General features: G+C 32.4%; 1 protein-coding gene across 1 annotated transcript in view; it reads left to right on the top strand.

Moving 5' to 3' along the window:
* CAP (Cbl-associated protein) overlaps positions 1-21316 on the top strand; it is a 74604-nt gene that overhangs the window by 10647 nt on the left and 42641 nt on the right. The window contains 4 exon segments of the mRNA XM_089172998.1: positions 14112-14263; positions 14350-14426; positions 14511-14582; positions 20950-21036. Of these exon segments, the coding sequence (XP_089029124.1) occupies positions 14112-14263; positions 14350-14426; positions 14511-14582; positions 20950-21036 (388 nt within the window).

The following is a 21316-nucleotide window of genomic DNA, read 5'->3' as shown; positions in this document are numbered from 1 at the left end:
TTATCCGTTGGCGTAAACGATCTCTCACGTTTATTGCCGGAAGGGTATCATGAAGCAGCCTAGCTGTATATAAGTTACGTTACTAGCTTAAGAAGGAAATACGTTATAGTATTTTCGTGTTAAAGAGAGAAAAAGAGAGAGAGAAGAGAGAGAGAGAGAGAGACGTGTCGAGGATCACGATTTTCAATGGGGGATTGCGGTAAATGCGCTGAATCATTAAAATGTGCTCATGGTTTTGATATTGTAGGTAAATCTTTTTGAAGAGAAAGTGGGAGGAAGGAAGGAAGGAGGGTGGGTGGTGGTGGGAGATAAGCATTGACAAGCTGATAAGTGAAAAAATGACATATATATATATATATATAAGTGAGTAATTCTTTTAGACCTTGAATTTATTTTTCAAGATAATCGTCGTTAACGTTTTTATCCCAATATCTTTTTTTCATCGTATTATTATCTTGATTATCTCCTTTCTCTTGGAACAAGATAAAGAAAAAATACATTACTTTTATCGATTATGTTAGCTCGGTAGCTGTACTCTTTTTTTTTTTTTAAAGTGAACATTTCTTTAGAATAATCAGGATGATTTGAAAATCGTGAAACCACCGATGAAACAAAAATAATTAATTAATTAATAAAATACTGTAATATAAAAACTCAGTTGTCACAATATGTTTGTGTTCACTAATAAATTCCGAAATTACTCAACAACTTATCTTCATGAAATTAATTTCATTTAACGTGTGATTTTTTCCAACTTAGCACGTAGCACAATTTTTGTATTATTTTTTTTTTATTACTAATTTAAAGATTTTTTATTTAGAGCTTATCTAAGTTTTGTAAGGTTCTTTCAATATATGACACTGTATTACAATTCAATTATTTCAAAGCTTAGTTTTTCTTTGAACGTTTCATTTCTATCGTGTGTGATCTACACACATCTTTCTTCCATATTATTTACGTATACTTATGTGTATGTAATATAAGCAGTAAATAAGAATGTATTAAGAAACATCAGATCACGAAAGTTAATACAAAAAGTTGATTTCGAATAGTGAAAACGTTCCCACGGAATTGGATTCGCAGAAAATACGCAGATAAATCGACGTCCCAGATGCACTGCACTGCACTCTCGTTCTCTCTCTCTCTCTCTCTCTCTCGATAGTTTAGCTGCATTTGAATTGGGTGGCTGTTGGGTGCTGTTAAAAGTTGACTCGGCTTGTATCTGTCAATGTCTCTGACGTGGTTTAAACCGCGCCCATTTGGCCTAGAGCCGCACCCACGGTTTAATATCATGCAAACTTCTTACTTACGCTATTCCTTAATTACGTATTCCTTCTTAGTTTATTTTCTAGTGTCTATATATTTCCAAGAAAATACTATTACCTTTTAAAAGAAGAAGAATTCACGTTGTTTACGTTTGTGTTTAAAGCGTTAATGTTGACACATCCTACTACTACTCACCTGTTAGAAAAAGAAGAAGAAGAAGAAGAAGAAGGATGTACATAATTACCTTTCTCTCTCTTTCCTGATTGATTTCCGATCGTTACACTCTTTCATAAACATCAAATTAAATATTTCTTTTTTTTTTCTATTTTTCTTTTCTTTTTTTTTTTTTTACCAACTTCCGGTGGATACAGCTGTCTATTATATCGTATGGATTCTTCATTAAACTTTCTTTACTTTTGTTTTTTCTTTTGTACATTATACCACGGAATATTAATAAGTTATTTTTACAAATGATGATGATGATGATGATGATGAATTATTTTAAAAGTATCAGAAATCCAGTAGAATCTTTGAAAATATTACTACCGTTGGTTAGTTCAGCGGCTTTCTTCACAAGCCGATCCAATTACTCTCCTCTTCCTCTTCCTCTTGTACGACCTTACCAATACCGATCGTAATCTAATCCTCGTGTATCTCTGTTCGATAATACGATCATAAGTGATATCGTGGATACTTTTAAATGATGTTAAGATTGTTGCTACTTTATTATGAAAATACAAACACACACACACACACACACACACACAAACAGAATATAAGAAATGATTGAAATATTAGACGTAATAGTTGATAGTTTTGGGGGAGGTTTTTCGTAAATGTATTTGTAATTTTACGTCCTTGCGAAATCATAGTCATCGTTTGAATAAAATATACCGTTGATCACATCTCTAGGACATCGCAATTATTCCAATCGCGTAATTCATGTCGTGCAAATATGGCGCACCGGATATGCCGATAACAACTTCGATTCGTAACTTCTTTTACACCTGTTACGTTGTTGCGTGTTTGTCATACGAATTACAAGAAAAATTTGTATCTGTTACAAGTTCTAAAGTATGCTTAACGGTTTCATGATCTATTTATTTATCTACTGACCGCAATTAAAATTAAAATCTACGTAAAAATAAATTACAACTTAATTACATGTATTGTATATAGATGTTAATTTTAATTCATCGATATTAATAACATTTTTGTTATATATAAATATATATTAATAATTATCATAAATATGTCATTAAAAACAGGGACACCTTTAACCCGTTTGTCGTCATGGCACCGTATACCAGTGAAGGGTATGGTTCTCTGGGGAGCCCCGTCACCGTATACGGTGACACGCTTTTCTTGTTAAAGTTATAGGATTTTTAGTTGGATTTTATATTTGATTATTTTCGATAAATAAAATATAATAATAGCGCCGCGACTAGTCGAATTTTGGGCCTGACGAGAAACTCAATAATCGAAACGGGCTGGGTTAACTTAATACGAACTTGTTAACTTAATTTATTGAAACGTTAAGAACAAAAGTGATGCATACAAGGAGAATGAATTTCTTAGTTGTTCAAAGATGATTTGGCAGAATTCTTCTTCTTCTTCTTCTTCTTCTTGTTGTCGAGGATATACGACGCTGCCAATGCGACTTTGGGTATAGTTAAAGAAAGAGAGTGTATTTGAGACAGAGGGAGAGAGAGAGAGAGAGAGGGTCGTAGACAGAAATCGCGATTCTAATATTGTCCTAGGCTACTAGTAGAGTTGGTTGGCTCACGACAAGAAGCCGGTCTCTTCTCACTCAGTGAACTAACCGCATCGGTGGTATCGACACGACGTGAAAATTCCTCTTACAGTTTTTCTCCCCCATAGGCCAAACTCTTGGAAACTTTTCACATTTAGTATTCTCAATAGGTGTTTCTACGTGAAACGTGAGAAACATCAATCGTAAGATAGAGGTTAGTTAAACGATCGAACGAAGAAGAAAAACGTGTGACATACGAATAGAAATAAAAAAAAAAAAAAGAAAAGGTAAAAAAGAAGAGAAGAAGGTGGTGCTGGTTGTGCTGGTGATAGTGGTAGTGGTGGTGGTGGTGGTGGTGAAGGAATTGAATAGAAATACGACGACTACGACGAATGTCGTGACGTCTAACGTAGAAAGTATATTTTTGAAGATAGCAAAGCTGTAAATAAGTTACTCGACTTGGCTAGAGGAGTCAAGCGTTTACGGAAGTTCGCATAGTCGACGAATGAAAGAACCGTGTGAAAGCAAAGAAATCACGAAGAAGTTAGGGTGAGTGTGTCACATTTTCCATCCTTCCTTCCTTCCTTCCTTCCTTCCTTCCTTCCTTTTGAATCTTTCGAACCTTGAAAGAAGAAGATCCCATTTTTCCAGAAAAGCGTCCAACCGAAAAACGAACGATCTTTGGATAGATAGATAAGAACGAATACTCTGCTGTTACCTTTTTCCTTTTCTATTTTCATCTATCTATCTATCTATCTATCTATCTTACTTTATGTTTAATCTTTATCTGCTCTAGTGCACACTCTTACAGTGCAACATGCAGTAGTGATTTGAAGCAATGAGTAATGACGCGAATAATTTTAGCAATGTTTTTTCAAACGATTCATCATAACGCGTATTTTAATATTCTCCCACGCCATTTACTTTTTCTAATATCCTTCAACCTAGTTTTTTTTTTTTTTTTTTTTTTTTTATACGTATTATATTTTTCATACAAAATGTAATCGTACTAATTAAAAAATTCATTTAATTCTCCGAATGATTTGAATCTTCTCGACTGATTGTGAGAGTATTTTTTTTTTTTTTTTTTTTTTTATTCAAACGTCTCTATATCTACAATATTATTCCTGTCGATGATCAGTACCAATGAACGAAAAATCTAATTTTACGATACCCTTGTGTATGTGTGTATATGTGTGTGTGTGTGTGGTCGCTGTTGAGCGTGGACAGATAACAGGCGTGAATAAAGTGGGTCTAATGGACTCAAGTGGTTAAGGGTCAGCGTTCATGTACGTGTTCCAGTAGTAGGAGGTGTTCGTTCCGTTATCTCTCTTATATCCTTTTTTTTTTTTTTTTTTTACATTTTTTTCCTCTCTCTCTCTCTCTCTCTCTCTCTCTCTCCTGTTTTTACTGTAACCCCCATTAAGATTTTAAGTGTTTTTAGAGACTAACTTGAGAGAGACGTTGAAAATTGTTCTTACGAAAATCATAACAAACTCTATATGTCATATGTTTGTTTGAAATAATTTCTAACATCACGGATTTATACAAATTGATGATTATGTATAGGTATGTGTAAGATTTGGTGTATATTGTAACATTATTAATAGTTAGGACGAAAATAGGTTCGTACTTGCCAATGAGATTATGCGTCGTCGATGTGTTTTAATTTCCTGTTTGTGAAGATATTTGCTATAACACTTGAGCGGTAATGCTTGTACTTTGACGTCCTTGACCGAGTTTGGGATAGGAACTTGTAATAGTCTGACGCTTCATCTAATTTGGCTCGTCATTTACACTATGTTTATTTTCTTTATTAGACAATAGTTCACAACACGTTGTTACCTATGTCAAATAAAATCTTCCAATGTTTGTATTTGAGTTTGTTTGTTTTTTTTTTTATTCAAAATAATCATTCCCATTCGGAATACATGGGTATTTTGTATTTTAGTTTAGTTTTCATCTTTTACAATATTATATAAAGAATATCATTATGTTATCATAGTTACAATAAACAATTGTAATTAATTAGAAATATTGAAAGTATGAAAATACAAGTAATTGAGAAAAAATTAGAAATTGTGATTCGCATTTCGCACGTACAAATTGTTAGAGTTGTTTGAAAAGAGAAAATAAGAGATGAAGGAAGAAATAAATACACATTCCTTTCATTTCCAGTAAACAGCCAGACACACACACACACACACACACATACATACACATGTATCAAAAGAAATTCGAGAAGAGTCGGTTATTTTTACATTGGTACAATTTCTCTCAGTCAGCAAAGATAATTCTTCCGATCGTTGGTTATTTAGAATTCGTACGAATCTAACATATATATTTTCTCGATATCGACCAATGATGTGTTTCGTAAAGTTCAAAAAGTAAGTTTAAATGTAACAGATACGGGACGTTCATCAAACGTTACGGCATGGCGGATGGGTGACGTTGACTAAAAAGACGCGACACGGTGATATATTTTTAAACGAATTACCTCATAGGTGTTTCCTATTCTATTTCGTTCGTTGTTTAAATCCCTGCCATGTGTGCAAATCATTGGAAAATAAAATCGAATAGAATTTTTGTACTCTTTTTTTTTTTTTTTTTCTGGAGACGGACCGGAAGATGGGCGTGCTTCCCCACAGGGCCCCGTCACTGTATACGGTGACGCTCTTCTTGTTGAAGTTATAGTATTTTTTAGTTGGAAAGACTTATCACATTTCTCATTTTTATTTTCGGTGTGGCTCACAATCACTCCGATACGAATTACCTTATACCGCCATCTGTTAGAATGATATAAACTATCCTATCTTTCAAGTTGGATGAAACTGCACATAGTGTGTAGATTTTATTCAAATCGGTTTAGTAGTTTAAGAGCCCATTGCGGACAAACAACGTGACACGTAATTTATATACCTTAAGATAATATAACCATAATACTTGGGTTGCATGTTTGATATTTCTACACTTATCGTTTCTTTTCGTTACAACGCGCTGACAGTCGAATTTTGGGCCTGACAAAAAACTACTCAATCGAAACGGGCTGGGCGACGAACCTTGTTAACAAGACGACACAATTTAATATTGGAATTGTTACGAAAGGAAACTTCAAGAATTTCGAAAATATTTCAATAAAGATAATACATGTGAGTATGAAAATGTGAGAAAGAAAATCTCGATATATCGAACGTGGAAATCCATTTGCGTTAAACCATTGTTCGTCCATCGTAGTTATTCTGTCGTTTATGGGCGCATGTGTATACGAATTCCCCGGGTGCCTGTGCACAAGTAAGTCGGCCAATAAACTCAATGTTAGTGTCGACCAAATAAGCAGAATGTGTTGTGGTGTTCTAAGTTTCTCTATGCCATGTGTGAAATGGTGAAGAATATAAGCAACGGGAGTTCTAGGAAATAAAAAAAAGGGGAACAGCAACCATTAAATTGTTTTATATATATATATATATATTTTTGAATTGAACAAAGAAAGTCCCCACTCGGTTAGGTTTTTTTTTATTATTTTTCACGTTCGTTAGCGTTGTTTCATTTCATTATTCGATTCCTAACGTTCATTAGTAAAAATGCATCTTGATTATTATTATTATTATTTTTTTGTTTATTTAGCAAATAAATTTACACCTGTTACGAGAATCAGTTATGTATATAGGAAAATCATAAAATCATTTACGTTTTAATTAATGACCATGAGAGAGAATAATTGAACGATAATTAATGAAATTTCGGTGATTAGCGTTCGGAAAAGACATTAACGTTCCTAGGGGGAGGACATTGATGTTCATCACTGTTATCGGAGCCTTGACATATGGCTAATGTCACGTTGTTATTTTGTCAAAGATAACACGAGTGGGCGGTGACGATTCTATCGGTGGTTATATGTGAAAATAAGAAAAAAACAACAGATACGTTTTATATTCAGTTGCCATTAATACGGTCTACGGTTAAGAAGAGATTTCTCTTCTTGTGTTGTACACGCGAGTGAGATTTTTCTAGAAAAAAGTTGTTCAAGTAAAAAGGAAAACAGTACATATTATACTTTCGTTAAATTAATAATTAAATTGCACACACACACACACACACAACGTTTCGCATTTTGTCTCATTGAAAAATTCAGTTAATTCGCACGAAATTTGTTTTTAAAACTCTTAGACAATCTTCTTCTTCTTCTTTTACAAAACTTTTTCTTTCTCATTTGTTAGATGTATAGCATATACCTGGTGTAATAGAAAACGATCGATAACGTTTTGAAAGCATCCTAGGGGTCGTAGTTTATCGATTTAGTTGAATCGTAGTTCGACTCGACGACACCTTTGACACTTCCTACTACGAGCATGATTTACAAATGGGGGTAGTGAGATAGATAGATCGTTTGGTACGTACGATCACTGTTAGAATCACCCTGTGACCGAGTTCGTAATTAACGAGCAGCTGGAGCAGCAGCATACAATAAGTTCGTCGATCTCGTTCGTCCTTAATAGAGGTCTCTCTCCCTATTTCAACTTAACGAATACAACCAACAGTTTTATATTATACGCACGATCAACAAAAGTTAGAAGGCCTACTACACAATCATCATCATAAAAAGTGCAAAAATTCGAAGAATTGTTTCTATCCTTGACGGAAGTTTATTTTTTCTAGTTAAAAATACAAAAAGAAAAAAATTACAGAAATATTACTAGGGATATATTGGTACGTGTATATTATCGTTAGTTCGTAGTTGAGTATTAGGAAGAAAATATTTGTAATATCTTCTTAATATATTGTATATAAATTATGTGTCACGTTGTTTGTCCGCAATAGACTCCTAAATTACTGAACCGATTTTAATCAAATTTTACAAACTGTGTGCAGTTTTATTCAGTTTGAAAGATAGGATAGTTTATATTTCAATTATTTTATTGTGAATTATTGTGGACTGATTGTGAGCCACAGCAACGCGTGACGAGGCACCCCTAGTTTATTTATTAATCAAAAATATGCTAAAGTTTATTTCATTTAAAACGTAATCAAATTGTGTATGCAACATAGGGCTATTTTATTATGTGAAATTCTGTGTTGCAAAGAAATATAGGTATGTCCTGTAGATTTTCTTTTGTGTGTGTGTATGTCTCTCTCTTTTAAATGAAATATGCATATGTGTACGTATTCAAAAAAAAAAAAACATATGACGTAGAAACGTAAAGAGTTATGTAGGATAATAATGTTTTCTTCATAAAAGGGAAGAAAAATTCTTCGATGAAAAATTCCATTAAACCTTTGTAAAACCTCGGACAAGTATTTGAAAAACTTTTGTAAAAAATGAAACGTCCTTTGTCATGAAAGTTTTCGAATGATTGCTCAGGCAAACTTTCATTAAAAGGAACAAGAATTTCCAACTTAATTTGATCTACGTTCCTTAATTCCAATAAATTAGATATATAAATCGAATGAAATCAAATTCTATAAATTATATCACGTAAAATACCTAACGTCGTTATGGTGGTATATATATATATATTGATATAGTCCAAGTAATATCATGATGCAACCATCACGAGAAACTATAATACTTTGAAAGGTTTCGTTGATTTATTATTCTAATAAAATATAGCAAATCGATAAGAGGATTCACGTGAGTACTTTGATAAAATGATTGAACTACGAAAGCTTGGTTAAAAAAAAAAAAAAAAAAAAAAAAGAGATTGTCCTATTCGTCGTTTCAAAATTTACAGTTCGGCTTATTCGTGTATATACACGGGTGTGTACTCAGTTGATCGTTCGTATAAAAGACAACAACAGTAACAAAAAAAAAAAAAAAAAAAATCCGAAATAAAAAGGATTTTCACGTTTCCACTTTGGGAATTAACTACGAGGTATTAAATTCTGAATAAAAAAAAAAAAAAAAAAACAAACACCTGACACATTACACCACCATCTCTCCCTCTCTCTCACAGATTTTTCTCACGTTCTGACAGTTTTTTACGAAAACATATTTCATCCTAAAATGATATGCAACAATCATCATATCACATTGATAAGAAAATAATACTAAAGTAAATAAAGCTAGTTAGCTTTAATCAAATTGTACCAGTACATAGAACACGTATTTTTTCAACTTACAAATTCGTTCTTACAGTTTTACACGATTCCGATTCGATTGAACGACTCGCCAAATATATTTTACGATTTTCGTGCTTCGTCGAAGGTTTCCCTTAGGATCTCTCTCTCTCTCTCTCTCTCTCTCTGTCTCTCTTTCCTTAACCTTCGACGTGTTGCTGACTAAACTCTAAAGTTCTTATTGGATCGATCGTGCCTAGGATACAAATACTTCAAACTATTTCAAAATATTGACGAACAAAAATCTAATTTACTATAAATAATTAAACATTAATAATATATAAATTGATTTGTCATTTGAACTACTCAATTCATCTAATTCGTTAAATTCGATTAAGTTGGTTAAACGTGCACACACACACACATATACACATGGTATCCAATTTACTGATCATAGTTACATGCATCGTAAGGTTTCCATGTCAACCTATTAGGATCTTTTATTTCATCGGTTGACGTAAAGAGGATTTCTCGAGACTTTCAAGTACGAGGCGTTTCTACAACGATGATCGATGTTAACCAAGTTTCATTCTCTCTCTCTCTATCTCTCTCTCTATCTCTTCCTTTTTCTACTCATGCGAGCTTTAATTGAAGAAGTGATTCCACACCATTAAGTCATTATCACGTAACACACAGTAGATCATACACTGCAAAAAGACTGTTCCTTTCCAACCCGACCCCATAAACTATCGTCATGAGTATCCTCATCATTTGCTTTTACATCTCATTTTCTCATACTATCTCATAAAAAACAATCTATTTACGCATGAACGATTCAACTTTCTCGATAATCCACTACAAATTATACGATTAAAGGTAAAATGTATCTGGATTAAAAAAGTAACTATCCAGAAAATCCCTAAACTCCACTTATACTGAAATTGCAATTATCTGTAAACGAAGTGTCCTATGTGTACTTAAGTAGATATACATTTCTATGTATGTGTTTCTATGCACGTTTTACTCTACTGTAATTTCAATCATAACTTTTCCCTATGCTTAACTCTCTACACCGAGAGAAATGATGTACTTTAAAAGCTTAAGTAGCAACACGAGTGGTTAGTTCAAACGAAACGCAAGAGAGAGCTTATTCCACAGCTTCTAGAGCTTTTCTCTACACTAAATTCTCGATAAACTTTAGATGTTCTTTCTCTTTGTATCACATTTCTTCTCTCATGTTTATTCTTTAATTCTTATTATTTATTCACGAAATAAATGGAAAAATAATTTACGATGATTTTTACGAGATAAAAAGAAAGAAAGAAAGAGAAAGAAAGAGAGAGGGGAAACAACATTGACTTGGTAGCTGAGAATCTTGAAAGCACGAATTGTAAAGCTCTGTGTAAAAAGAAAGAGATGAAAGAGAAATATAAAAGAAGAAAAAAAAAGGATAGAAAGAGAAAGAGAGAGAGAGAGAGAGAGAGAGTATGACCGTCGTGCAACGAGTTGAGAAGAGGATGCAAGCCACGTGAAATGCATTATGCATTCGGCCAGTTCCTTTTGCCTAGCTTAAGCTTAGCTTCTCAACGATGGTGAACGTTAGACTAAAGGATAGTAGAAAGAGAGATGCTAGATGCTTTAATTAGAAGGCAGACGAGAGAAAAGCAATTAATTGCACACGTACCACCACCATCACATCGTGAAAGGAAAAATTGATAGGATTCTTCTTGTCACATACGTGACAACACGATCCTAACGATGATGATACTTATTCGGTTTACTATTTTTCTATTATGTTTTCTAACATCAAATCAAATATTAATACAAGCTTATAATACAAAAGATTTGAAGAATGTTTTTTTTTTTGTAACCATAATGGGCTACTAAAAAATGGACAAACAACGTCACACGTAATTTATATATAATATATATATTATAATGTAAAAACATATAAAAAAAAAAGAGTTAATAACCAATTGTTTTGCATAAATAAGATGAAATAGAAATTTAAGAAGCACGTGTAATAACTATTGCAATAATATTTCGAGATGGGATTAAAAATGTCCTCCCATCGTGCATTACGATATATCAAAAAAAAGGTTGGACACTTTTAATTCCCATCGTACCTCTCAAACAGATATATTTTACATTTTGACAATTTATTATAAAATTTCGAGACACACACACACACACACAAAACAAATCTCTCAAGAAAGGAAGGAAGGAAATAAAATCTGTTAGAATTAAAATGTCAATTTGTGATGATGAGAGAATTTCTGGTTGTCAGACAAACGACTGACCATCATTCAAAATGAAAAACAAACTGTTATCCTTATAATTTTACTACAAATCTTTTTTTTGTTTTTGTTTATTTTGTTTCAACGCAAATATAAGGGAGGAGAGAGAAAAAAAAATAAGGACAAAAGTACAGACATTCCAGTTGTTATCGAGGACATTTTATCGAAAGCACTGGGAAATATTCCGAGCGTGTAATTAAAAGTCATGACTCCGAGCGATTTTCCATCGTAGCTGGTATAACCGTCCATGGAAAATACCAACAAGGCCGAGCTTATTTTCATTTTCGAGAGTTTCTCCTTTACGTCACTCGAACCTCCCCCTCTCCCCCGCCCCCTCAACCCCGTCCCGCCCCGCCCCGCCCCGCCCCGCCACCCCTCATTCCTCCCCTTATTCAGACATCTTCGCTTTGGAAAATTGCGAGAAAATAAGTAAAACAACAACAACAACAACAAAAACAACTACCCCAAGTGTTTTCAACGCTCACGAGTCCTCACGTTTTGCTTACACGGAATTTGAATTCTTCTTGGGGGATGGGGGATGAGGGATGAGGGATGAGGGGAGAGGGAGGTTTAGAAAAAATTCATCGGTGTTTTTTTTTATTTTTTTTATTTACTACATACTTTATACTTTTTTTTTGCTCGTTTATCCCTAAGGGGAAATAGAATACTGGATGGTAGATTTAAATAAAAAAAAAAAAAAATGATAACTTGAGAGAGAGAGAGAGAGAGAGAATATAGAAAATTAATTTTTTCATCGTATGAGGAAAAACCGTATGAGAAAAATTGTTGTTAAAAAAGTATTTTTGCTTTTTCTTTTCTTTTTCTATTTCATATTCATTTCTCTGACATATTATAACTATCACGATAAATTTGATCTCTTTCTCTTTCTCTCTCTCTCTCTCAAATATTTGTCTTATTTTTCTATCTGTCACAAAGTTACGTTGAATTTTTTTCATGGTCTATATAATACTGTGTTTGTATATATGTGTATCTATGTATGTATGTATGTATGTCTTTCTCATTTTGTATTTTTATTATATATCTTTCTTTTTACTACGTTGGTGATTTTTTTTTTTAAAATCTTTGAATATAAACGTTTATCGTTATTTTTTTTTTTTATATCTTTCTGTAACTTTATTCTATTAAACGAGAAAAAACTTTTTTTTTTCCAATATATATATATATTTCGTTTCCACGTATCGTATGAAAAAAAAAAAAAAACAATATCAAAAGAAATAACAAAGAATAATAAAAAAAAAAAAATAAATAAAATAATTGCATGATCCACCATTCATACTTATACATACATACATACTTACACACACATTCAAAGTTTCATCAATTTATTCATCATTTATTAACATAAAATGAATGCAAGATTAGAGGGGTGTATTTAAAAATTGTCTTTGCTTGGAAAGAAATAAAAAAAAAAAAAACACTTTAGGAAGTTGACCCAGATTCTTTTTAAAGAAGGTAAAATTCTTGAACGTTATCGAGCATGACGCACAACGTACACTCTCGTCGTTAGCATAAACACCGAAAGGAAGGGTGAGAGGGGGATGATGGTACTTTTACAAAATAATAGAAGGTTCTTCGAAAAAAAAAAAAAAAAAAAAAAAAAAAACCAGATACTTGCGTTAATTTTGTTGAAAGTACTCTGACGTGTCGTGGTGACGACAGTGGCGTCAGATGAGATGTATCTTTACTTTTCTTTCTCTCTCTCTCTCTCTTTCTCTCTCTCCCTTTCTGTCTGTCTTCTCTGTCTTCTCTACCTCTTCCTTTCTCCCACTACTTTCTTCATACAGAAACGGAAGAGACTCGGTACTAGTACGTTGAGTTCACTCGCGCGTTGTACATTGTCGCTTTGTTCTACCTTCTTTCTACGTGTAATTAAAACGTCAGCATTGTTTCAGGTAGATAGTGGGAGGTTTAGGGGGTGGGGGGTACACAGGGGAAAACGTTATATATATATATATCTTGTTTATTTTACGAATCTGAGTCTGGTCACGTGGACGTTGATTGCATTGTGTCAACATTCGTCATGGCAAATAAAGGATCATCCAATTAAATTTCATAAATTATTTTTCAATCAGTTTGATTGATAACAACACTTGTTGTTGTTGTTGTTATTCATTTGTAGATCTTCATAGGAATTTTCTTACGTAGAATATAATGTAATATAGGAATGTATTTTAAATTTGATCGTTTTGACGATTATTAGGAGATACTACTAAAGGTTTGAATTTATTGTGAAGGATATAAGCCTCCGTTGTTCTTCGGAATGTTAAAGTTTCGTTCACCACCACAACGAAAATCCAACGATACGGTGAGAATTTTAACTATCGTATAACATATATATAGGTAAAGTATAGGTTTACTAGTACGCCTGTAGTCAGACTACCCGACTTGCTTTGAATTAGCTCACGTACGCGTGGAAACGTGTTTCCAGGGGCAGATAGTAGACAAAAACAGAGAATGAATTTGTGTGTGTGATAGTAGTATAGTATTTCTACTAATACTATTATTTATCTCTAGATAGGATACGTAATTTTATTATTGCGAATCCGTGCACCGTATCAAAATACATTTTATGTTAATAATAATAATAATAATAAGTGTAATATAAACGAAATTTGTGTGTTTTATATCGAATTGAGATAAGACACGTTGTTTTTCAATGTATCCCAATTGAGAATATTTGTATTTGTAGATGACTGATCATTTGTTCTATTAATTTTCAGGTAAATCCAGGTAGCAAAGCAGCTCAACAAGGTGTTAGAGAGGGTGACTTAATTAGCAGTATAAACGACAAAAGCACTCGGGAAGTGACGAATAGTGAGGCCCATGCTTTACTACGTAATGCTGGGGATCATTTGAAGCTTGGTTTAAATCAGTAAGTGTTTACATTTATTTCTTATAATATTGGATTCACAAGTTAAGTAATAAGAAATTAACGATTCATTTGTTTATTTTTGAAAGAGAAAATATTGGTTCACCTAAAAGAAGAATTTATAAGAGCAGCCTTCAAGAAAATTCATCGACAGAAACGTTAAAAAGTAAGTTTGTTGATTTCTTTTGATATTTTCTTTCTTTTTCAATGGAATAATTAATGATAAATGATTATTATTATTATTGTATAGAAATTACAACGAAGACGATAACAACTTCGAACACACGGATTATATCGAACGAAGCGAGAAAAAACGGCACAGGTGAGAACACATACCTATATATATATATATATATATATATATATATAACAGTAAATATATTATATTTAATAATTACAGTTTTTGATTGTAAATATTATATAATTTCATTAATTAATATCATTAATATTAACAAACACGTATAAGCGTCGATATACGCATATATGCATCCATAGCACTCTAAGGATTAATTACAAAATAACATGTATAATTATTTCTGTATAAATTTTTTATTAGTAAGACAAAATGAAAGATTGAAATGAGCCAAAAAGAAAAAAGAAAATAGAAATAGTAATCTCTCTCATGAAAGAATAAGATAAGAATATATGGAAAATAAACCGTCATCGCGTAGTCGTCGTATTATTCGTGCCTTTCTATATTACCTTGTTCTTTCTGCAAATTACTTTGCACAAACGTGTTCACGCTAGGATGAACGGACACAAACACGTAGAAAACGGTATAAGAAGCATAAGAGGGAGAGAACGGAACGATTGCACGTGTGTGTCGGTCTGTCTGTCTGTCTGTCAGACGTTGTACTATACTCGTTCACATTAACATATATGAATAAGACACTCAAGTGTTGTACCCACATATACCAGCACACCTGTCCGTTAAAGAAAAAGAAAGAAGAAGAAAAAGAAGTTCGTTCTCGTTCAAGTAGAAGGCGCACCCTCTACTTACGAGACTCCCTACGACAAGGAGGCGACCCTCTTCCTTTTCCTTTTCGAACTCGACCCACCTTTTTCTGTCAGTGCTCACGAACACCTTGTCGAGAAACGTACTACTAACTACTCTTCAAGTAGTTTCTCTCGATTTTCTCGCGTTATTTTCATTTCATCTTATTATTATCAATCTTATCAAACTTATATCGATCTTTGATCTTAAACGAATCAAAGAGAAACGAAGTTCAATCAAGTGATGAAGAAAGAGTCAAATGGGATTTGTTCTTTCGACGAAAATAGAAGTGGATGAACAGTAATGATACAACAACAACAACAACAACTATTACTACTACTATTAAGACACGATTACTAGGATTTTTCTATTTAATTCACAATAAGGGAAAAAAAGTCTGATCAACATTTCGTAGCCTAGCCGTGTTTTTATTTTTCGAGTAAATTGTTCAGTGGTTGGTTGGAACAGAAGGCGTTGTTCCTGTCGACGGTTAAAAAAGGGCGTTGTCGAATGAAGAATACCTTTTTTTCTTCTAAATGTACTCAAATTACGTAAATGGATTTGTTTTTTTTTTTATCGAGCTTTCTTCTAATAGAACAAAAGGTAACAATTTGTGTTAGATGAGAAAATAGATGTTTTTTTTTGTTTCTCTTTAATTTTGCACAAATGAATTTTAATATAATTAGATTGTTTCTTTTTTTCTTTTTAACATTCGAAAGAGATGTTATATTTATCGTGACGACGATTACAATTAAAGGTAAATTGTGACGTATGTCGTGAGAAACTGTAATATGAATGTACTCTCGTAGAAACCCATATATAATGTAACAATGAATGCTTTGTTAAAATGAACAATACGTACCTAGGACAAATCGAATCCTATTTACGTAATTTTAACGTCATTTCGTTACCTATAATTCGACGAATGATATTGTTGGATCATTTATCGAATTAAAAGTACAAAAAAGATATATAGATCATGGACAATTATTGAAGAAAAGAAATGTACAAAAAAAATATAGTAATAGTTTGTTGAAATAGTTTCGAAAGAAAGAAAGAAAGAAAGAATGAAGTTCTTTAGTTGTTCACAATGCTTTGGTACAATCGAGGATCCCATTCCTTCCAGTTCAATGGAAAGTACGAATCCTTTGGTTATAACGAAAAGACCACCAATTCGACTAGTTTCCGAGGATTCCAAAGGAAGAATATCCTTGGTGACGTCACGAACTCGGTTACCTTCAATACTTGGATCCTTGAGTGCATCCTGGAAACGAAGGAAGAAGAAATGTTCTCATGGAAGAAGAAGAAGAACCAAACTGGAGAACAGAAAATCGAAGATACGAAATTCTATTAGGATTGGTAAATCGAAGTATGAGGTGAATCGTCGAACCGAACCATTACCATCACCATCACTACCACCACTTTCGAAGGTTGTTGATGACGTCACTAAGACCAAAGAGATCCTAGCGAGATTGGATCGGCTCGAGGAATCGAATCGAAGTTCAAGGAGAATGTTCAAAGAAGAAGAAGACAAAAATCACGAGAATGTGGATGAGGAGGAACTCGAGCGTGAATATTACGAACATTTCAAGTTTCTTATCGATCCGCCACCATGTTTTAGAAATGTCGAGGTCAATGAGAATTTAAAAAACAAATTTAACAGTTTAGATTTCAAACGTATCAACACTGTTGCCATTCCTCAAACAATGAATGATTTTACAATGAACGAATCATCGAAAAGAATGAATTTTATCGAGGATACCAACAACAACAACAACAACAACAACAACAACAACAACAACAACGAGTTCAACGAAATAACTGGAACGAATAGATTTTACCGATTGCAAACTCTTGGTTTGATTTTTCACAAACGTTTTGAGGTTTCTGAAAGAACCATGGAATTGTTAGATCGTAATACATCGATTCTCAAGAATGACGATGATCACCATGATAAAAGAAAACGTTCTTTTAAAAGAGAACACAAAACTGTTCGTTTTAAAGATGATGACGATGATGCATCGAATAACGTTGACAATTTGGAAAATGGTGTCAAGGAAAAACTGGATAATTTGAATACATCGAATTTTGATGAATTTCTTCGAAGATTTTCCAATGATTTGGAAGAAAACGATTCGGGAACCGATTTACGCGATGAAGATTTGATCGAGAGTTTGGATCGATTGTTAAATGTCACTAAATTTCACGGTAAATTTTTTATATTCTTTTTTTTTATGTATAATTCAACAAATCTGTTACTCGTATAAATAAACCAAAATTTGGATTATTTTTTGATTTTTATATCTCGTGTTAAAACACAGTTTATATAATTCGTGGTATTTTATATTCGATTTATCGTTAGTGGGGGGGGGGGGGGGGGGGGGGTGATTCGTTTTATTCATCCGTAAAAACACTGGGTCATTTCTACCTTATCGAGTAATTCGCGTTTAGCGACCCGATTTCCATATACGTAGGAATGGAAACACAATCGGTGGAATCGGCTTTTATCAAGAACGAATCGTATTGTCGTCGTCCATTCAATTGAACTTTAGTACAGAACAATAGTTATTACTATCGGTAATACCTATTCAATAGGTATATTATATTTTACGAACGTTTGTAAAAGAACACAAATTAACACAAAATTGTTATAAAATGTTTTAACTTGAGTATATCAAAAAAAAAAAAGAAAATAATAATAATATTTTCAATATAAACTTTAGTAGAAATTTTCGATTGAGCCAATATATCTAGTTTTAGTTATCTGATAATCGCGTGCAACGTGTAATTAATTGATGAAGTAGACCATAATCCGGGAAACGAATAATTTCGATCATTCAAACGATTGTTTTGTTACACGTATGTCTACTTGTTGTATTACCTTGTAATATAAAGAAAGAAATGAACAAAGTGTTTGATGTGTTACGTCAAGAAAAAAAAACATTTATTAAATTAAATATAATAGAACTAGGGGTGCTCCCGCCACACGTCTTTAAGTCAACGAATTACCTTATACCACCATCTGTTAGAATGATATTAACTATCCTATCTTTCAAGTTGGATGAAACTGCACACAGTGTGCAAAATTTGAATTAAAATCGGTTCAGTAGTTTAGGAGTTCATTGCGGACAAACAACGTTCCACGTAATTTCACTATTATTATAAAATAATTCACTAATTGAAATAGAAAAAGAAACGGGAATACAATTGATAGTGTTTTATTAAAATTCGATGATAAAGATATGAAATAAAATAATAAGAAAAAAAGATTTACGGGATTAATTGCAATTATAAATTCAAAGGACAAATTTTCTCAAATAAGAAGAAGAAGAAGAAGATGTTAAAGAACGGAAGCGTAATGGTCCGCGTCGACAGATAGAATCGATGATTTCGAAAGAGACGACGGGACGTGTTTGACACGGGTACTTTAATGCACGCCTTTGATGGGTGCGGTGTCATGGGCCGAAGGTGCCGTGCCCACTTTTTGAAACAACCTTCGGCTACTTTTTTTTTTTTCGTTGACAACCAAACGAGAACCCTGTGTTCTATTACGAATTCTGTAGAGTTACGTCAGGTTACGTGTTTGAACATTTTACATTGATCATCGTTGCATAATTTGTTTCTAATTTATGCGAATGCATGATGCTTTTTTTTATAAATAATTACAATAGAATAATAAAAAAAAAATATTCTCAACGTTATAATCTTCAATTTAATTTATAACAAATGTGTCTTTTGTTTTTTTTTTGTTTAGGGAATTTATAGAAATATCGTTGATATTTATTAAATATAATGTTAAATTATTTTCTATTTTTTTATTATATTTTACATTAATAAGAAAATATTATATAATATTTATTTCTGTCAGGTGAAAGTACTTTGAGTTTGTATGGGATTTCACGCTAGGGTATAATTTTCCTTAACTCTTACATATATTAGAAGTACGATGAACACGATGGAAGTTATTATTCGAGAGTATTTGTAAGTACCTACCTCGAAGGGGTCTCACGGGATTGAAATGATCCAACGACTAGGTTTATAGTAATGAACTCTTCATTCTTTGTTACATACCATCATGTTATTCCTTTCGGAGTTCGTAGAAGAAGAGAAATAGAAAACGATCAAAAAGATAGATACCCAAAGGGACTTACAATCATCATTGTATGTTTCTTAGTTGTATCATGCGATGTACTGCACGTTTTTATTAAAGATCGATACCAAATTTGTTCTAAGAAATAATATATATTAAACGCGTATATTAAATTATATAAATAAATAAATAAATAAATAAATATTTCAATGTTTAAGAAATTTTTATTAATACTAATGCCTCCATTTGTTAGAATCTTATCGAACTAAATAGAGATAATCATTATAAATTGAGATATAAATTATCCTATCTATCAAATTGGATGAAATTGCACACAGTGTGGAAAATTTGATTAAAATCGGTTCAGTTGTTTAGAAATCCATTGCGGACAAACAACGTGACATAACGTAATTTATATATATTAAAAAGATATGAACATTTATAGTAATGCAATTATATTATATTCATATTAATCTTGTAATTTATTTATGATAACAAATATTTACAATTTTTATTATAAAAATGATGTTATACTGTAGAAAAGTATTAATACTGTTAAGATAGTTGAAATTCTATTCTGCATTTAGTTCTACATGAGCTACGAAAGTTTAACTTCCGTCAGAATTTGGGCTGTTTCCTGTGACGATTATGCTCACATCGTACGTACTCATAACGTAACACGACGAACGTTCAAAATCGTGGGTTGGGTTGTTCTACAACGTAGAACCTACACCATCTCCCTGGTTGTCCCGGTATTGTTTATTCGGAAGGAAGTCCAACTCGGAAGTGGCACTATGCATGAATCCCGGGAACATGAGAGAGAGAGAGAAAGAGAGAGAGAGGAGAAGTGTGGATGGGTGGGTGGGTGTCGTCCGAAGCGTCGATGCAAACTCTCCTGGAAACCTCATTTTTTTTACTTTTCATTTTCAAGAGTGTTTCTCTCAAACGAGTTAGTGAATTTCGTGCTATGTCGAACGAGAAATACTACAAATATCATTGTCTCATAGTTTTATGGGGAATTTTTTTGTTTGTTTAAGTCAAATTTCATGAAAATAATAATTCAACAAAAAAATATTTTTAATCCGTTCATTTAAAAAAAAAAAAAAGTGTATATTATTTGGTTATATTTAATTAGATATAAAACGTGTCATTTATACGCAAATAGAAATACGTAACGTTTGAATTTACATATGTAACGTGTGGAAGGAGAAGGGAGGAAAAGGGAGGGAGGAAGGGAGGGGAAGGTGGGATCGAGTATGTATCATGAGTGACATGACTTCATTTACGTTCAGTGTATTATAGTGATTCACGGACCACGGAGGTCATGCTGCGGGTTTTTTTTTTTGTAATTTAACTTTACTCGAATGAGAAATAAAATCTGTAATTGAAATCTTACATCGTTTGATATCTCGAGTTACCACCATTAAATACGAAAGGAATTTTGAACGTCGTGATTTATTGTCATAAATCAAATTTTATTGATTATTATGTTTTATCAATTTTTTTGTTCGACAAATTTCCCATAATTTCTAATTAATGTTATATTTATATAAATATATTTATGAATTAGATTAAAAAGTTGGTATTCCATTGATGTTGTTTCAGATGACACTAAAAATGATCAAAGTTACGTTACTCAGAACGGTGGTTTGAAGAATTCAACGATTGATCAACGCGTAGACGCAAACAAAGGTAAATTATCATTTGCATTTTTTTATTATTATTATTATTAAATATTATTTTTATTATTATTATTATTATTATTATTATATTAGTTTTTAACGTTAAAAATAAAATTTTGCATCGCTGGAGGCCTGGGAGACACACACACACACACAAACAACGCTTTTTATGCATGCTCGATCAAATCAATATTAGAAGTTTTTTTTTCTTGTTTAATTAGTATTTTTCTCTCATTATTTTTTATTATTTTAATAATATTCGATTTTGTTTATTATTCATACATTTATTT

This window comes from Polistes dominula, unplaced genomic scaffold (assembly GCF_049000335.1).
Source record: "Polistes dominula isolate Pdom_NZ unplaced genomic scaffold, Pdom_raw_medaka contig_22, whole genome shotgun sequence".
Lineage (NCBI taxonomy): Eukaryota > Metazoa > Arthropoda > Insecta > Hymenoptera > Vespidae > Polistes > Polistes dominula.
This window is presented reverse-complemented; position numbering and strand designations above follow the sequence as displayed.